Source organism: Ranitomeya imitator, chromosome 2, assembly GCF_032444005.1.
Source record: "Ranitomeya imitator isolate aRanImi1 chromosome 2, aRanImi1.pri, whole genome shotgun sequence".
Taxonomy (NCBI): Eukaryota; Metazoa; Chordata; class Amphibia; order Anura; family Dendrobatidae; genus Ranitomeya; species Ranitomeya imitator.
This window is the reverse complement of record NC_091283.1, coordinates 803,468,711-803,487,732: the sequence shown is the minus strand read 5'-3', so window position 1 is coordinate 803,487,732 and position 19,022 is coordinate 803,468,711. Positions and strand designations below refer to the sequence as shown.

The 19,022-nt window shown below is 43.2% G+C and overlaps 1 protein-coding gene across 7 annotated transcripts in view; it reads right to left on the bottom strand.

Annotated features, from left to right (window-relative positions):
• MYOF (myoferlin) overlaps nucleotides 1–19,022 on the bottom strand; it is a 176,146-nt gene that overhangs the window by 135,599 nt on the left and 21,525 nt on the right. For all 7 annotated transcript variants that reach the window (XM_069753773.1, XM_069753775.1, XM_069753774.1 and 4 more), the window contains exons 2-3: nucleotides 12,368–12,423; nucleotides 1,477–1,568 (exon numbers count right to left, since the gene is read on the bottom strand). In XM_069753773.1, the coding sequence (XP_069609874.1) occupies nucleotides 1,477–1,568; nucleotides 12,368–12,423 (148 nt within the window). The remainder of the gene's footprint in view (nucleotides 1–1,476; nucleotides 1,569–12,367; nucleotides 12,424–19,022) is intronic.

The following is a 19,022-nucleotide window of genomic DNA, read 5'->3' as shown; positions in this document are numbered from 1 at the left end:
CTCTTCCTGTGTTTGGCGGTCACGTGGTACCGCTCATTAAAGTAATGAATATGGAGGCGCCTCCACTCCCACAGGCGTGGAGCGCATATTCATTACTTTAATGAGCGGTACCATGTGACCGCTGAACACAGGAACAAGCTGCCGGCGCCTGGAGACCATCGGAGAAGCAGGGACTTGCAAAGACTGCACCAGGAAGGGGCGAGTATGACGGGGAGGATGAGCCATGCGATATTCACCTGTCCCCATTCCACCACCACACTGTCTTCCGCGTCCTCTGGCTGTGACGTTCAGGTCAGAGAACGCGATGACGTGTTTAGTGCGCGCCCTCTGCCTGAACAGTCACTGCAGAAAGCCGGAAGACACAGCGGCGGAACAGGGACAGGTGAATATCGCAAGTGCCGGAGGCATATTATGCTATGGAGCACCTTATGGAGTCATCAACCTTTATGGAGCATTATATGGGGCATATTATTCTATGGAGCATCTTATGGGGCCATCATTAATCTTTGTGCAGCATTATATGGGGCATATTTTAATATGGAGCATCTTATGGGGCCCATTATTAACCTCTGTCCAGCATTATATGGGGCATATTTTTGTATGGAACATCTTATGGGGCCCATCATGAACTGTATGGAGCATTATTTGGGGCTCCTGATTCAATATGGATATTCAAAAACACTTAACCTACTGATGTCTCAATTAATTTTACTTTTATTGGTATCTATTTTTTTTTTTTTTTTTTTTTTTTTTTAATTTACCAGTAGATGCTGCATTTCCCACCCTAGGCTTATACTCGAGTCAATAAGTTTTCCCAATTTTCTGTGGCAAAATTAGGGGTCTTGTCTTATACTCAAGTATATACGATATATGTAAGAAAAAAAAAAAATATATATATATATATATATATATATATATATATATATATATATATATATATATATATATATATATATATACACACTATAATATATTTACTTTTTTTCATCATACACATAAAGTCATGGTTGAAAGTGTTGACACTGGATATCGTTGCAGGAAAATTTTTGCAATATATACATATAAATTTGTTAACAAATCACAAGATAATTAATAGTAATGAAGTATAAACACTAGAAAACTATTCATTCTTCGTTCGGTTTTCAGTAGAATCTCGCCAATAAAGGATCATATTTGACCTCCTGGAGCAGAAAGCAGAAAACCATTATAGACCTCAGGAAGGCTCGAGTGCCTGCGAGCTGACATTACACAGTGGCTACTCTTCTCCAATAGAAGATTATTTCTGAGGTTTGTATTCCATTCATTCCTTTGTACAGTGTTTGCAGTAAAGCAGCCGTCACTCTACAGCTGAAGCACTATCGCTCCCAGCATGGTCTAACTGCGTATGACCATTTGCATATGCTTTAGGAAATCTTGTGGCTTCCCAGCAGCAGGCATTACAGTTTATATGCAAGAAATAAGAGGCAGATAACCTACTTGTCTTTTCCGATCGTTTCAAAATCCTTCACGACGATTTCCAATGATGAGGAATAATCAATGGGTGCTCCTTTCAGATCAAACTCAATAAGCTGGAAGAGAAAAGTGTGAAACAGGATATATGTAGCCGTACGTAAAACCACAACTATGTCATCACATTATACTACTAAAACTATCAAACAAAGCTCATTCTCCACCCCGGGTCACGAGCTCCGAAATTCAATTAGTTTCCCTGCACGCCGATAAGTTCCAGACTCTACAAAGTGAATAAACAGTGCACACATAATACACTGTGTGCAGAATTATTAGGCAAGTTGTATTTTGATCACATGATACTTTTTATACATGTTGTCCTACTCCAAGCTGTTCAGGCTTGAGAGCCAACTACCAATTAAGTAAATCAGGTGATGTGCATCTCCGTAATGAGGAGGGGCGTTGTCTAATGACAAGAAAACCCTATATAAGGTGTGCGTAATTATTAGGCAACTTCCTTTCCTTTGGCAAAATGGGTCAGAAGAGAGATTTGACGGGCTCTGAAAAGTCCAAAATTGTGAGATGTCTTGCAGAGGGATGCAGCAGTCTTGAAACTGCCAAACTTTTTAAGCGCGATCACCGAACAATCAAGCGTTTCATGGCCAATAGCCAACACGGTCGCAAGAAGCGTGTTGGGCAAAAAAGATGCAAAATAATTGCCCATGAATTGAGGAAAATCAAGCGTGAAGCTGCCAAGATGCCGTTTGTCACCAGTTTTGCCATATTTCAGAGCTGCAACGTTACGGGAGTAACAAAAGGCACAAGGTGTGCAATATTCAGGGACATGGCCAAGTTAAGGAAGGCTGAAAAACGACATAAGATAAAACGTCAAGACTGGGCCTAGAAATATCTTAAGACTGACTTTTCAAAGGTTTTATGGACTGATGAAATGAGAGTGACTCTTGATGGGCCAGATGGATGGGCCAGAGGCTGGATCAGTAAAGGGCAGGGAGCTCCACTCCGACTCAGATGCCAGCAAGGTGGAGGTGGGGTACTGGTATGGGCTGGGATCATCAAAGATGAATTTGTGGGCCCTTTTCGGGTTGAGGATGGAGTGAAGCTGAACTCCCAGACCTACTGCCAGTTTTTGGGAGACAGCTTCTTCAAGCAGTGGTACAGGAAGAAGTCGGTATCGTTCAAGAAAAACATGATTTTCATGCAGGACAATGCTCCATCACATGCCTCCAACTACTCCACAGCGTGGCTGGCCAGTACAGGTCTCAAAGAAGAAAAAATAATGACATGGCCCCTTGTTCACCTGATCTGAACCCTATAGAGAACCTGTGGTCCCTCATAAAATGTGAGATCTACAGGGAGGGAAAACAGTCCACCTCTCGGAACAGTGTCTGGGAGGCTGTGGTGGCTGCTGCACACAATGCTGATAGTAAAACAGATCAAGCAACTGACAGAATCTATGGATGGAGGCGGTTAGTGTCATCATAAAGAAAGGTGGCTATATTGGTCACTCATTTTTTGGGGTTTTGTTTTTGCATGTCAGAAATGTTTATTTCTAAATTTTGTGCAGTTATATTGGTTTACCTGGTGAAAAGAAACAAGCGAGATGGGAATATATTTGGTTTTTATTAAGTTGCCCAATAATTCTGCACAGTAATAGTTACCTGCACAAACAGATATCCTCCTAAGATAACCAAATCTAAAAAAAAAAAACAAAAAAAAAAAAAAAACAGTATAACTTCCAAAAATATTAAGCTTTGATATTTACGAGTCTTCTGGGTTGATTGAGAACATAGTTGTTGATCAATAATAAAAATAATCCTCTAAAATACAACTTGCCTAATAATTCTGCATGCAGTGTATATAAATTATGGGGGGGAAAAAAAAAAAAAAAAAAAAGATACAGCTTCCCAAGAAACAGCTAAAAGTAAAGAGGTTAAATTGGGTCTCTTATCAAGACCCTTTTCATGTCATATTAGCCCATATGGAGGCTCTCCACTTAAGACCCCACCATAACAGAATGTAATTCAGGCGAATCTGGAGCATCTGAAGCCTATTTGTGCCTAATTCAGGCGAATCTGGAGCATCTGAGGCCTATCTGTGCCTAATTCAGGCAAATCTGGAGCATCTGAAGCCTATTTGTGCCTAATTCAGGCAAATCTGGAGCATCTGAAGCCTATTTGCGCCTATAGACGACACCGTCTGACCACTGCAAAGAATAAGACTGGTGGCGTACACTGTACAATGAGGGCGCCAGCAGAGTAACATGCCCCTAATTACCGGTAATTAAGAGAATGCCTCTGCTCGAAATGTCACTGTATTTATACACTGTTCTACACGTCTGGTGTAAAAACTTCGAGGTGCGCAAACATTTTGAAACTTAAAAAGGTGTTTAACCCCAGAAAAATTGCAAAAACAAAAACTTTTTATGATCATACCCAGTGTTACAACTGCATTAGGCTACGTTCAGATTAGCGTTTGCCGACGCTGCGTCGGGAAACGCAGCGGCGACGCACGCGTCATGCGCCCCTATGTTTTACATGGGGGACGCATGCGTTTTTCTTGTTGCGTTTTCCGACACGTGCGTCGTTTTTGACGCTAGCGTCGGACGCAAGAAAACGCAACAAGTTGCATTTTTCTTGCGTCCGATTTCGTCAAAAAAACGACGCACGCGTCGCAAAATGCAGCGTTTTAGCGTGCGTCGTGCGTTGCGTCGCCGACGCAGCGGCGCGCAACGCTAATCTGAACGTAGCCTTACGGGTGTCTAATAGATCCTTCACTCCCACCAGTGCCCTTCTCATTTATTTCTATGGGTGCTTGAAAAACTACAGAGCAAGCACATTCACCAATTTACAGAGCTCCTAAAGAGAGGAACAAAGATGAGACCCTGAAAGCGTGCAACGGGATTCGTTCTTGAAATACGCGAGGGTGAATTTATCCAACAGTTATGGCCTATTTGGTCGATATGTTATATATGCCCCAAATATGTCAACCCCTTTAAGTACTGGGGACCAAAGATATGTGGCTTTAGGTCATTAATTCTTTCATAAGCTACCTATATTATACTGTTGAAAAGACAAAGAAGAAATTGTGAAAGCAGAAATGTGATTCAGTAACGGCCATAATTTCTTAAACAATTTCACAATAATTCCACAATCTAATTTTAAAGGGAATCTATCACCAGGTTTTTGCTGCCCAATCTAAGAGCATCATAAAGTAGGGCCAGAGATCCAAATTCCAGCGCTGGGTCCCTTACTGAACTGCTGCAATGTAAACCTCAATATTTTTGACTTCCAGCTATCCAAGGCTCCTGACCCACAAATTAGCAGCTTTCTGCCTATGCACAGTTTTGACAAAGTGGTCAATCAGTGGTCTTGGCAGGGTTATACAGAGCTCATCACTGGGAAGATTAGCCAATCTGCAGCAAGAAAACCAGGAAGTGACCCAGTGCAGGAATCAGGGTCTCTGTCCCCATTTCATTAAGCCTTCAGATCGGAAAGCATAAACCTGATGAAAAATTCCTTTTAATTTGTAAAGGGCTGAAGTGCAGCAATTATGGAATGAGTGGTTTGCCTTTATTTGTTTTTTTTTTTTTTTTTGTGCCCCACAAGTGAACGCCATGTCACCATTACAGATCACAGGACAATATTCTTTATAAACACAACCAAATGTTTTATATCGTTCATGGTTTTTAGATATGGTTTGTTTTTACGGTTCATGAGTTCTAACCAAGTTTGCAGACTTCCGTACGGCAAAGTTATGCCTAGTTAGGAAGAAATAAAGGAAATTAGGATGGTTTGCTTGCATACAGAAGTTACATAATGCCCCCCACAGGGTCTGTAAGGACAGACAACATACTTCATTTTGTGAATGCAGTAATTTTGAACTATTTCACAGACGTGGAAAATGAAGGGTATAAAGATCCCTAGAAAAAAAAGTAGTAAAAAAATCTATCCATTTGCGTCCTTTATAAACACATCTCATCTATATAGGTTGCTTAGAGTTGAGAAGATTGGCAGGATCCTTGTCCTGCAGCCATATCAGTAGACCAAAGAACTGCAAACCTCCTCCTAAAATGAGGAGAGGCTCCACAGACACCGCAGGTAGTAGGAGGTCCGCAGGGCTCTGACGCTGCCACTCAACCAGGGTCCCGAGAATCTTTTTGCTCAACTCCAAAAATTTTGTCTATGAAATCATTGGTGTTGCATCATTAGGATCTACCACCAATGTCCAATTAGCTGATATTTGACCATGGTGATCCTCATCTCTTTCTTGTCATGTCAGTTTGGCCATTTCTCGCATATAGATTTATTTATTTTTTATTATGACAACGAATAAGGTGATAGTTCCTGTTATTTTTTGTTTAAATGGCCGCCACAGTAAAATAACTAAAGCGAAATACCAAATTTTGGAGACCAATTTTTTTTATGGTCAATAGTGTTGAGCGATTCCTTCTGATATTGGGAATTATCGGATCGGATTGGACCTGACCGATACCCAAAAAAATATCGGATATTGCCGATTCCGATACCGGAAACCAATGCAAGTCAATGGGACACATATCGGAATGAGAATAAACCCTTTCTTTCCTTGCAGGTTAATTCTACATGAAGGAAAAAAACTAAGAATAATGTAGGATGTATTGGGGGAGGTAGGAGACATTAAAGGCATAGAGGTTTAGCCCAATCAAATTAAATAGCAGGAATTACGGTACATTTTTTTTTTTTTTAAGACGTTCGGAGTCAAAGATATTGACTATGTTAAGCTTTTTTATATTGTCAGATATTTATGTTTCACTACTTCCATGCTCTTCACCTTTTTTTACTTCTCCCACACTTTCTCCATCATCCTCAGCAGCATCATCTTTTTCATAAACTTCTTCACCTTATTCATCTTCTTCTTCACCTGCTTTCTATTTTTTTTAAACATTCATATTCTTCTTATTCAACTATTATTCTTCATATTCTACTACTTCATATTCTTCTTCTTCATCATCATATTCTAATTTGTGACAGGCATTCCTGTAGTTGTTATCTATAAAAGTTTGAAGATTACACCTTCCGTTCTGCCAGTCACAAAAGATTTACAACAGGATTTGTCCGCGTTCAGTTTGGCCTGCAGCAGCAGGTATTTTCCAGGGGCACCACAAGGAGGAACGGACTCACCCCCATACACTGCTTAGTCTTCTTCTGCTTATAATTTAGATAATATCTTTTGCTCTGATTTTTATTCTTATGCTTAATGTTCTGCAGCTTCTTGGTCGTCGTCTTCAGGGTCGTCGTCAGGGAGATCCAGAGTGATCAGAAACCATTTCAAAAAGCTTGAACTTGGAAATGTAGCAGAAGGTACAAGAAGGCTGAGAAACTGCCAAGAACCAGCTGACGGTACTGGAACTCAGATAGGCAGCAGAAGGTACACATGAAAAAAAAAGTTGCGAGGCCGCGAGCCGGCCAGAGTTACCGAAACTCACAGTCCTACAGGGGGAGCTTGTCCTATTGGCACTATGGAACCAGCCTTCATTACCAGATCCCGCAGCCCACATAGGAAGCACCTAAACTGCAGGCACCATAGAGTCGGCTAACCCGACCGCAACAAGACAGGACACCGTATTGGAGGCAAAGTGACGTTGACACTACCGGGAAACAGCTGGCGTGCTGGAACCAGGCTGGGCAGGAGGGAGTACCCATGCCAAAGACACTGCCGGGTAACAGCTGGCGGTGCTGGAGCCCAGGGTAAATACTAGAAACAGAGTGGAGGCAGAGGCTTAATTGAAGCAAGTTTAAAGTCAGTAGTAGTGTGAATGTGGACAGAGCAGGAGAGATTGCCGGACACAGCAGGGGGGGGGGGGGGGGGGATCAGCTGACGTTACTGAACCCCAATAACACTGGAGCATGTGTTAACTGTGCAGACGGCACTTCTGAGCAGCAACTGGCAGTGTTGGAGCCCAGGGATTACAGTTCAGGTGGTAGAAACATGAACACAACAGGAGACCTGGATACTGTTGCCAACCAATTATTTAATCTGGAAGAGGAGTGGCAAATTCCTGCGAGATCCAGGCCTGGTTCATTTTCAGAAAAGTAAGCCGGTCAACGTTATTGGAGGATAGTCGCATGCGATGGTCTGTTAGTACACCACCCGCGGCACTAAAGACACGTTCTGATAATACACTAGCAGCAGAGCAAGCCAGCACCTCCAATGCATGCTGGCTAAGCTCTGGCCATGTATCCAGCTTGGAGACCCAAAACCTGAAGGGGGGGGAGGGAAGAGCCATCTGGGAGTACACCGAGAGGGCAAGACATGTAGTCTGTCACCATCTGACAGAAACGTTGCCTCCTGCTGACTGGAGCCGTCTGTGATGGTGTAGACATTTGTGGCGGGGACACAAAACTTTGCCACATTTGGGCCATACTGGTCTTGCCTTGTGCTGAGGCGCTGCTTCTGCTCCCTCTTTGTGCAGAGCTTCCTCCACTGCCTCGACGCACTGAGCTGCTTTGTAAAGCACTAGCAGCACTGCTCTCGGGTGGAATGGAGAACATGATGGAATGCACCAGTGCGTCTTGGTACTCCCGCATTTTACGCTCCGGGTTCAACGGCGTTATAAAGCTTTGTAAGTTGTCCCGGTAGCGAGGATCTAGGAGGGTGGACACCCAATAATCAGCCGTGTTGAGAATGTGGGCGATGCAGCGGTCGTTTCTCAGGCACTGCAGCATGAAATCAACCATGTGTTGCAGACTGCCAACTGGCCAAGAAACGCTGCCCCCTGCTTGAGGCATGATCTCTGCCTGCTCTGCATCACCCCACCCTCGCTCTACATACTGACTACTAGAGCATTGTGTTCCTCCCTCCTGTGGACAGATGTCTTCCTCCTGCATTGACTCCTCCTCATCAAAAAGTGTCACCTGCCTAGGCCTTTGTGAGGAACCACGTTGCACAGATTGTCCAGAAGCAGATTGCATTTGTGACTCCTCATCCTCCACCTCTTCCAAAACCTCTTCCCTTAGTGCCTGCAGTGTTTTTTCAAGCAGGCAGATAAGGGGGATAGTCATGCTGAATAGTGCATCATCTGCACTCGCCATCCGCGTGGAATCATCGAAGGCACGCAAAACGTGGCAGGTGTCCTTCATAGAGGCCCACTCAGTGGTGGTTAAGTGTGAACGGCGCACAGTGAGACTTGTTTGCGCCTGATGCAGCTGGTACTCCATTACTGCTGCCTGCTGCTCACACAAACGCTCCAACATATGTAACGTTGAATTCCACCTGGTGGGTAGGTCACATATGATGCGATGATCCGGAAGGTGGAATCGGCGCTGCAGAGCTGCAATGTGCGATCTTGCCATGCTGGAACGCCACAAGTGAGTGCACTCTAGGCGCACCTTGTGCAGCAGTGCATCAAGATCCGGAGAGTCCATCAAAAAACATGTGCCAGACATGGGATGTGAGTGAGGTTTCCTAGACCCAGAGCTGCCACCAGATTTCGGCCATTGTCACACACTACCATGCCTGGCTGGAGATTCGCTGGCACAAACCACACGTCGCTCTGCTGCTTGATGGCATTCCAGAGCTCCTGCGCTGTGTTGCTTCGATTCCCCAAAAGAAATTAATTTCAATGTGGCCTGTTGACGTTTGGCCACGGCTGTGCTCATATCGGTCATAACAAGTAAGCATTCACGGATCCATGTGAAGGTAGATCGTGACGGCTCCTGCAGCACTGATTCAGAGGAACTGGAGTATGAGGAGGAGTCAATGTGTACAGACTGGATTCCTGCAATCCTTGGATTTGCAGAACACGTACAGCGCCACTCGCCAGATCTGTACCCGGCTCCACAACATTGACCCAATGGGCAGTGAGGGAAAGGTATCGTCCCTGTCCATTGTGACCGGTCCACACATCGGAGGTGAGGTGGACCTTGCTACTGACGGCGTTTAGTAGCGCATGTTTAAATGTTTCCCTCCACATGTTTTTGCAGGGCAGGGACAGCTTGCCTGCTGAAATAAAAGCGGCTGGGCACGTCGTATTGTGGGACTGCCAATGCCATGAAGTTACAGAAGGTGTCAGTCTCCACTAGCCTGAATGAGATCATTTCAAGGGGCAGTAGTTTTGCAATGCCAGCATTCAGAGCCTGTGCTCGGGGGTGGTTTGCCGAGTATGGGCGCCTTTTCTCCCATGCCTGTGCTACCGATGGCTGTAGACTGGCCTGGGAGTGTGGAGATAACAGGGAACGTGGTGCTGTGGGAGGAATGACACTATGTCTCTGTACAACAGTGCCAGAGGTTCTTCCATGGCGATCCTGTGAGGAAGCCGAACCAGCTGTGTGTGAGCTGAGGAAGAGGCTACAACATGAGGTGGTAGGTGGCTCTGTAGGTTGGCCTAGGTCTTCAGTGTGTCTTTGTAACTCCACCCAGTGCTTGGTCCGCACAGGTTTCCACATATTTGTGGTATTGAGGTTGCTGACACTTTTCCCTCTTTTCACTTTCTGATTACACAGCTTGCATTTGACAAAGCAAATGTCATCTGCAACTGTGTCAAAAAAGGACCAGGCACTGCAAGTCTTGGGAGCGCCCGTTTTGGAAGATGCATGCTCCTAATGGGTGCCGAAGTGGAGGCTACAGGCAATCGACTCTGCCCCCTCCCTCTCCCTCCTTTTTTGGCAGTTCGGGGAATCTCTTCCTCAGAGCTGCTCCCACCACCTTCCTTTACCTCATGCCATGATGGGTCAAGGACCTCATCATCTACACTACCCTCTTCCAACAACTGCTTCTCCTGGGTAGTCTCGACAGCACAGAATGCACCAGAAAGTGGCACCTGAGTCTCATCATCATATGCGTACTGAGGTGTGCTGACCATAGGCACTGGCTCACCCGCCTCTTCAGATTCAAAGAGACAAAGCTGTTGCGCATCACTGCATACTGCCTCTTCTCCAAATTCTAGAATGCTGCTTGGCTGGCCCCCTCTTTCCAAGCCAAGAGATTCAGAGAACAGAAGTAGAGATGGCTCCTGTCCAGGGCTTTCTGACTGCCTGGGCAATTTGGCAGGTGGTGAAGAGACAGATGGGTGCTCTTCAGTGCTCAGGACCTGAGAGGATCTGGAACTAATTGAAGTCAATGCGTTAGCTGCCGTCCATCCGACAACGGCTTCAATTTGTTCGTCCCGCAGCAGTGGGGTACGGGGAGCTCCTACAAAGCTGCGCATAAAGGACTGTTCCCTGGTAAAACTGGGGGATGATGAGTCACCGGTGCCCGCAGCAAGCACAGAATCCCCACATCCTCTCCCTGCAGAAACTCCACCCCCACAACCACGTGCCTTACTCTCTGCCTTCTTCATCTTGGTAGACTGATAAAGATAGGCAGAAAAGTACTAAGGGCTTAGTGTGTTTATTCCTGAACAGCTGCTAACAGGTATAAGAAACACTAATTTTATAAAGTGTGGACTAGACTTTAATATGAGCTAATGTGGCCTACACAACTGTAAAGTAGAGTGTTTGGTGAACTTTATTAACTTTTTGTTTGTTTTTTTTCACAAAAAGACACGATGTGCCCAAAGATGTAGAACCGATAGTATCACAAACTTTTTGTAGCTATTACAATGCAGGAAGGTAACCTACAATGCAATAGATGAGGCTCCAAAAAAAATAGGCTAATACTAATCTGGCTGGGGCTGCAGGGCACAAGCCAGCAGAAAGGCTCCTCTATCTACTCCTATATAGTGTTTACAAGCAATCTAGCTGGATACGGATGGAACCACACTAATAGGAGAAATCAGAAAAATGAGCAGCACTAATGCAAAAAAGGACAATGTATGAGGCAGTGACGTACGCCGAGCGGACTACAACCGGAGGTGGCTGCAGAACACACTACAGCGTGAGCTGCACTCACTCACAGACCTCGCAGACAGCCGTGAACAGCGCTGCAAGGCAAAAAAAAAAGCTTCTCACACAGCGGTTGCTAAAGAAGCCTGGGTAAAGCACAATAAAGCAAATCACTAGCTCAATCTGTCCCTCAGAGTCAGAACAGCAGCGTCCTGTCCCTAAGTAAATTCACAGCAGAGTGAACCCAAAATGGTGGTGGCGGCTTTTATAGTGCATTATGACATCATTTCAGCAGCCAATCACAGCCATGTCATTAGTTAACATGCCTAACAGGATGTGCCCACATTTCTTAGGATCCTCATTGTCTGAGTAAAATCAAACTGGCTCATTGCATTATGGGAACTTCAGATTCCGGTATTCGATATTCTAAAAGTATTGGAACTCAGTATCGGAACCCCGATACAGCGAATATCGGCCGATACCCAATATTTCAGTATCGGAATGCTCAACACTAATGGTCAATGTTATTATTCAAGTGAAAATGTTTGTAGTTTTATTGCAAATATTAAATTAAAGGGGTTGTCCGGCGTTAGCCTAACAAGTCTGCAGTCACTCTACGTGACTGCAGACTTGCTAATTCTCACATCGAGTGCACTACGTGCTGTGAGGATTCTTCGGCACTTTTCGCGGGCAGTCATATGATCTCAAGTATGTAATTTGCATGTTTCCGGACATATTCCAATTAGCCTTGCTCAATACATATGGTCACATGCCAACTAGACATACTCGAGTCCAAGTTGGCATGTGACCGTATATATGCATATCACATTCCAGACAGCCCAGAGGTCCTTTCAATGAGTCCAACCCATAGATAGAATGCTTGGGAACAGAGGGGCCCCATAATGTATTATAGGGACCTCTACCTTCTATGACATCCATATGCCCCAATAGGATATATGGGCAGTGGTTGTTCCCTGTTCCCAACAGGCATTTCGGAAGAGTTCCCTGATAAACAGAGATATCAAGAACTTAGCAGTACATTTGATATTTGCTAAAAATCAAAGAAAACCCTCAACGCATCTGTGCAGCACACTTACCTCCTTCCACACTGGATTAAGTTCATTGTCTATGGACTTGGTTTTCTTTTTTTCCCCTGTAAGAAAAAGAAGAAATCAACACATGAAAAAGAGTAAACAGACTATGGGACTATATGTAGCTGTAGTTAATTCGGTATATTTTACCCTCCAGGAAGTCAGACCCTCGACGTCCCACATTAGGCAAGCAGATGGAACTAATAGATTCAATGCGGTTGTGTAGAGCCGTCATATCGTTCCATCAATCAGTAAAAAAAAAAAGGATTGCATCACCGAACGTCATGCTGCGCGAGGGTACAAGGTAAGGGTCATGAAAGGGAGGCCACCCTAATGGGAAGCTACACTCAAACTTTAGACATTCACCTTCAACACCATTCTGAAAAAATGTATATGGATATGATCTTCGAAAAATTAAAGAGGTTTTCCAGAAAACATTGTTTTATAAAACAGCTGACCAACATAATTGCATTATCCCAGTTTCCCCCAATTCACTGCTAATCGTGTAATTCCTCGTCCTGCTACCAGAAGATAGTTGTATTACACAAGATTCTTCTATTAGTTATACAACTTTCAATTTAATGCCGATTTGTTACTACTTACTAGATGAGAAAATTAATTTGCAGAACCGTGGTATAGAGAGGGTGCATCAGTACTCCATGTCGCTAGACAGAAGCCCTGCATGATGAGACACTGGGCCTACTAATCAGAAGATGACCCAGGGAGGCCGACAGGTAGGAAGAGGTTGGGTCCTGCCCCAGTAGTCATGGACCACTGACAAGGTCACAAGACCAGAGCCCTGAGAATCCATGTACAGTACTTAACTGTAATATTTTTATATTTGTGAACATTAGTGAAAAATATACATTCCACATATTCCATACTTGCCAACTTCTAAGGTGATAAATGGATGAGATTTAGGGCTCATCTCCACTTGTGTGAGAAAAAAACGGTCCGATTTACGGACCGAAAAAACTGATGTAACGTCTGCGAGTGCCATGCGATTTTTTTATCGCAACATCCGTATGACATCCGTATTGCTGTCCGATTTTTACGCACGGGTCTCCTTTGAAAAGCCGGTAATTCAGCGCAGAGTACAGTAAAATCACAGTGACAGGTTAGATTAGATATATACACATAGAATAGATATATATATATATATATATATATATATATATATATATATATATATATATATATATATATATATATATATATGCAGAGCTAGATCGCTTTAAAGCTGGTAATTCAATTACCGGCTTTTGCTTTCTCCTTCACAAACCCGACATGATATGAGACCTGGTTTACATACAGTAAACCATCTCATATCACCATTTTTTTGCATATTCCACACTACTAATGTTAGTAGTGTATATATGCAAAATTTGGGCATTCTAGCTATTATATTTAAGGGTTAAATGGCGGAAAAAATTGGCGTGGGCTCCCGCACAATTTTCTCCGCCAGAGTAGTAAAGCCAGTGACTGAGGGCAGATATTAATTGCCTGGAGAGGGTCCACGGTTATTGGCCCCCCCTGGCTAAAAACACCTGCCCCCAGCCACCCCAGAAAAGGCACATCTGGAAGATGCGCCTATTCTGGCACTTGGCCACTCTCTTCCCATTCCCGTGTAGCGGTGGGATATGGGGTAATGAAGGGTTAATGCCACCTTGCTATTGTAAGGTGACATTAAGCCTAATTAATAATGGAGAGGCGTCAATTATGACACCTATCCATTATTAATCCAATTGAAAGAAAGGGTTAAAAAAATACACACATTATTAAAAATTATTTTAATGAAATAAAAACAAAGGTTGTTGTAATTTTTTATTTAACGCCCAATCCACTCAGTGAAGACCCTCGTTCTGTGACAAAAAAAAAAAATAAACCAACAATATACTTACCTTCCACAGATCTGTAAAGTCCAACGATGAAAATCCTTCTGAAGGGGTTAAAACATTTTGCAGCCAGGAGCTTTGCTAATGCAATGCTACTCCTCGCTGCAAAACCCCGGGGAATGAGTCTAAATATAGATCAATGAGCTATATTTAGCTTCATTTGAGGTGAGGCGCCCTCTGCTGGATGTTCATAGATCGTGGGAACTTTCATTAAAATAATTTTTAATAATGTGTGTGTGTGTATTTTTTTAACCCTTTCTTTCAATTGGATTAATAATGGATAGGTGTCATAATTGACGCCTCTCCATTATTAATTAGGCTTAATGTCACCTTACAATAGCAAGGTGGCATTAACCCTTCATTACCCCATATCCCACCGCTACACGGGAATGGGAAGAGTGGCCAAGTGCCAGAATAGGCGCATCTTCCAGATGTGCCTTTTCTGGGGTGGCTGGGGGCAGGTGTTTTTAGCCAGGGGGAGGCCAATAACCATGGACCCTCTCCAGGCTATTAATATCTGCCCTCAGTCACTGGCTTTACTACTCTGGCGGAGAAAATTGTGCGGGAGCCCACGCCAATTTTTTCCGCCATTTAACCCTTAAATATAATAGCTAGAACGCCCAAATTTTGCATATACACACTACTGACATTAGTAGTGTGGAATATGCAAAAAAAATGGTGATATGAGATGGTTTACTGTATGTAAACCAGGTCTCATATGTCGGGTTTGTGAAGGAGAAAGCAAAAGCCGGTAACTGAATTACCAGCTTTAAAGCTATCTCGCGCTGCATTAAATATATATATATATATATATATATATATGTATATATACCTATTCTATGTGTATATATCTACTCTCATCTAACCTGTCAGTGTGATTTTACTGTACTCTGCGCTGAATTGCCGGCTTTTCTAAGGACACCGGTGCGTAAAAATCGGACAGCACTCGCATGGTGCGAGTGCTGTGCGTTTTTTTTCTCGCACCCATTGACTTGCATTGGCGAGTCTCGTCCGAGAATCTCAGCAATACGCAGCATGCTGCGATTTTTTTCTCAGCCGACACAGATTTTTCTCAGTCCGATTTCGGCTGGGGGAAAAAAAAAAAAAAAAAAAAAAAAAAAAAAAAAAAAAAAAAAAATCGCAAATGGAGTGTCACATGTTGATTAACATTGGTCCGAGTGCAATCCGATTTTTTATCAGATTGCACTCGTCCGTTTTCCTCACAAGTTGAGATGAGCCCTTAAGGGGAAAAAAAATTATCGAGAACACGCACCTCCACTTCCTTCATTCTGACACTGCCGAAGATAGTACTGGGCTCAAGTATCTCCGGCAGTCCAATAGAGAATGAATGAATGAATGAATGAATGAAATGAAAGAAGCGGAGCAGTAAGTGATAAATTGAAAAAAAAAAATTAAAAAACTTGGTCCTAAATCTTTAATGGGGCAGTAGGAATTTTCACCGCAAACTGTTGATATGTACGCAATTCTTTCAAAGAAAAGTTCATCAATACCTTTACAGGGCAAGTCCATTCCTCTACTACTAAGAAATTAGCATTAGTATGGATAAGCAAACAAAGAGCAATGGGAGCTCTGAAGCCTCTGTCACTCCAGCTCTATTCTCCGCCCGATGCTGCCTCCTTCTGCGTGACTGGCGGCTCCTTTGCCTGAAGTCACACAACAAATGTGTCGTTAGCCAAGCAAGAAGAGGTGGTGCTAGATGGGGAATAGAGCTGGAGCGACTGAGGCGTCAGATCTACCATAGTCCTTCTGACTCATTTGCAGATCAATTCAAACACGGATTTCTCAGTAACAGAACAGACTGCGTTTTCCCTTATGTGTCACTTCGGAGGTCGTTTCAAGAGGCTTTGACGCAAATATATATATATATATATATATATATATACACATATACATATACATATACATATACATACACACACTGTATATATAGCAAACAGTGGTGGATACCAAATAAATAGACGGGTAACCTCTTTTAGTGATTTCACAACACTTCTGTACCCTTTGGAGCTGGTGCATTTCTTAGCACCAAGTGCCGGAGTGCACCCGGCATTAGATGCATCTAGCCTGAGACATCATCACTAGGGTTGAGCGACTGACTTTTTTAGGGTCGAGCCGGGTTTCGCGAAACCCGACTATCTCAAAAGTCGAGTGAAATCGGCCGATTATGGCGAAAAGTCGAGGATCGACCGAAACACGAAACCCAATGGGAATTTTTTTTTTTCTCTCTCTCCTCCGTCCCTGAACTGAAAAGCTGGTGTTACACAGTGCAAATCGCTACAGCGCACAAGCGACAACATGGCGATAGGCGTCCACGCCCCTAAGACCTATGTCATCACTCTGCCCACGCCCCTTCATTGGCTGAAAAAAATGGCGCCAAGCGCGTCATACGAAACGCGACTTTGGCGCGAAAGTCGCGTACCGCATGGCCGACCCCACACAGGGATCGGGTCGGGTTTCATGAAACCCGACTTTGCCAAAAGTCGGCGACTTTTGAAAATGAACGATCCGTTTCGCTCAACCCTAATCATCACACCAACGTAATGATCTGTACACAGCTATGGGAACTGTGACCACAAAGCTGAACACATGGGGGAAAAAAAAAAAAAGTAGAACATTTTTGCAATACACAGTGACTAATAAGCCATACAAGCAGTGATTGTGCGGCACGTATGAATCACTACAAAGCACAGGAAATCCACGGAAGGAAATATTGATAATTGCTCCATCGTGATCCAGCGTGTGGGACGATGCGGCCAAAGGATTCCTTACAAAAGGAACCACAGTACAAAGCCATTGTTCTAACAATAACAGGTAGGGAAGTGGCAGTTCCTCTGTCACTTGGCAATAAGGAGGCCACAGAGGAATATGCAGTCATACAAAATCTGTATCGAGGCACTAAATGTCATCTTTATTATTTCCAGGATTCCTGGAATTGGAGTGGATTTTTCCGTTATTGGTCAAATATTTTCCATGAAATCTACAATAAATTCAAGTAATTCATACAAAAGACCTGATTGAAGGGAGTCTGTCCGCCGGTACTTACTATGAAGACTCATGTTGCTGTCTCGGTGCACCCTTGGCGTGGCCAAACGGTTCGGCACACCCTCCCTCCTAGTCGTTTTCCATCCATCATCACTCTCTGGAATTAGTAAAGCTAAGCAAGGAAGAAGAGGCCCGAGATAGGTGGATATAAACGTAAAATTATATTTTTGTTTGGTCGGATTGCACTCGGACAAAAAAAATATGGCTATCTGCCCCAGCCCCAAGGAGGATTGCTCTATTAGGAAAGTTTGCGATTTGGCAATTATTCAAAATCTGAATTTGTACAACCATGTATTCAAAAAGGCATAAAAAAAAAAAAAAAAAAAAAAAAAAAAAAAGCTAAAAAAGGATTACATAAGAACTTAGAAATATTCGTGCTCCAGTGAGAAGCGTTACTGGTGTAATCCATTGGGATTTCAGTAATGTTACAAAATGTAGAATGGTAATTTACCGTACCTGAAATTGGAATCCCCACATTATCCTTCTGTGCAACGTCATTAAACACCAATATCCAGCTATTTGGAGATGAAATTAACATTTTTAAAGGTTTATTTTTGGCAAGAAAGGATTGCCAAAATTATTGGGCTTTAGGTGTGAAAATAAAACAAAAAAAAAGTTTAATTTTTGGGGGTAAAATTATATATATATATATATATATACACATACACACACACATACAGTTAGGGCCAGAAATATTTGGACAGTGACACAATTTTCGCGAGTTGGGCTCTGCATGCCACCACATTGGATTTGAAATTAAACCTCTACAACAGAATTCAAGTGCAGATTGTAACGTTTAATTTGAAGGGTTGAACAAAAATATCTGATAGAAAATGTAGGAATTGTACACATTTCTTTACAAACACTCCACATTTTAGGAGGTCAAAAGTAATTGGACAAATAAACATAACCCAAACAAAATATTTTTATTTTCAATATTTTGTTGCAAATCCTTTGGAGGCAATCACTGCCTTAAGTCTGGAACCCATGGACATCACCAAACGCTGGGTTTCCTCCTTCTTAATGCTTTGCCAGGCCTTTACAGCCGCAGCCTTCAGGTCTTGCTTGTTTATGGGTCTTTCCGTCTTAAGTCTGGATTTGAGCAAGTGAAATGCATGCTCAATTGGGTTTAGATCTGGAGATTGACTTGGCCATTGCACAATGTTCCACTTTTTGGCACTCATGAACTCCTGGGTAGCTTTGGATGTATGCTTGGGGTCATTGTCCATCTGTACTATGAAGCGCCGTCCAATCAACTTTGCAGCATTTGGCTGAATCTGGGCTGAAAGTATATCCCGGTACACTTCAGAATTCATCCGGCTACTCTTGTCTGCTCTTATGTCATCAATAAACACAAGTGACCCAGTGCCATTGAAAGCCATGCATGCCCATGCCATCACGTTGCCTCCACCATGTTTTACAGAGGATGTGGTGTGCCTTGGATCATGTGCCGTTCCCTTTCTTCTCCAAACTTTTTTCTTCCCATCATTCTGGTACAGGTTGATCTTTGTCTCATCTGTCCATAGAATACTTTTCCAGAACTGAGCTGGCTTCTTGAGGTGTTTTTCTGCAAATTTAACTCTGGCCTGTCTATTTTTGGTATTGATGAATGGTTTGCATCTAGATGTGAACCCTTTGTATTTACTGTCATGGAGTCTTCTCTTTACTGTTGACTTAGAGACAGATACACCTACTTCACTGAG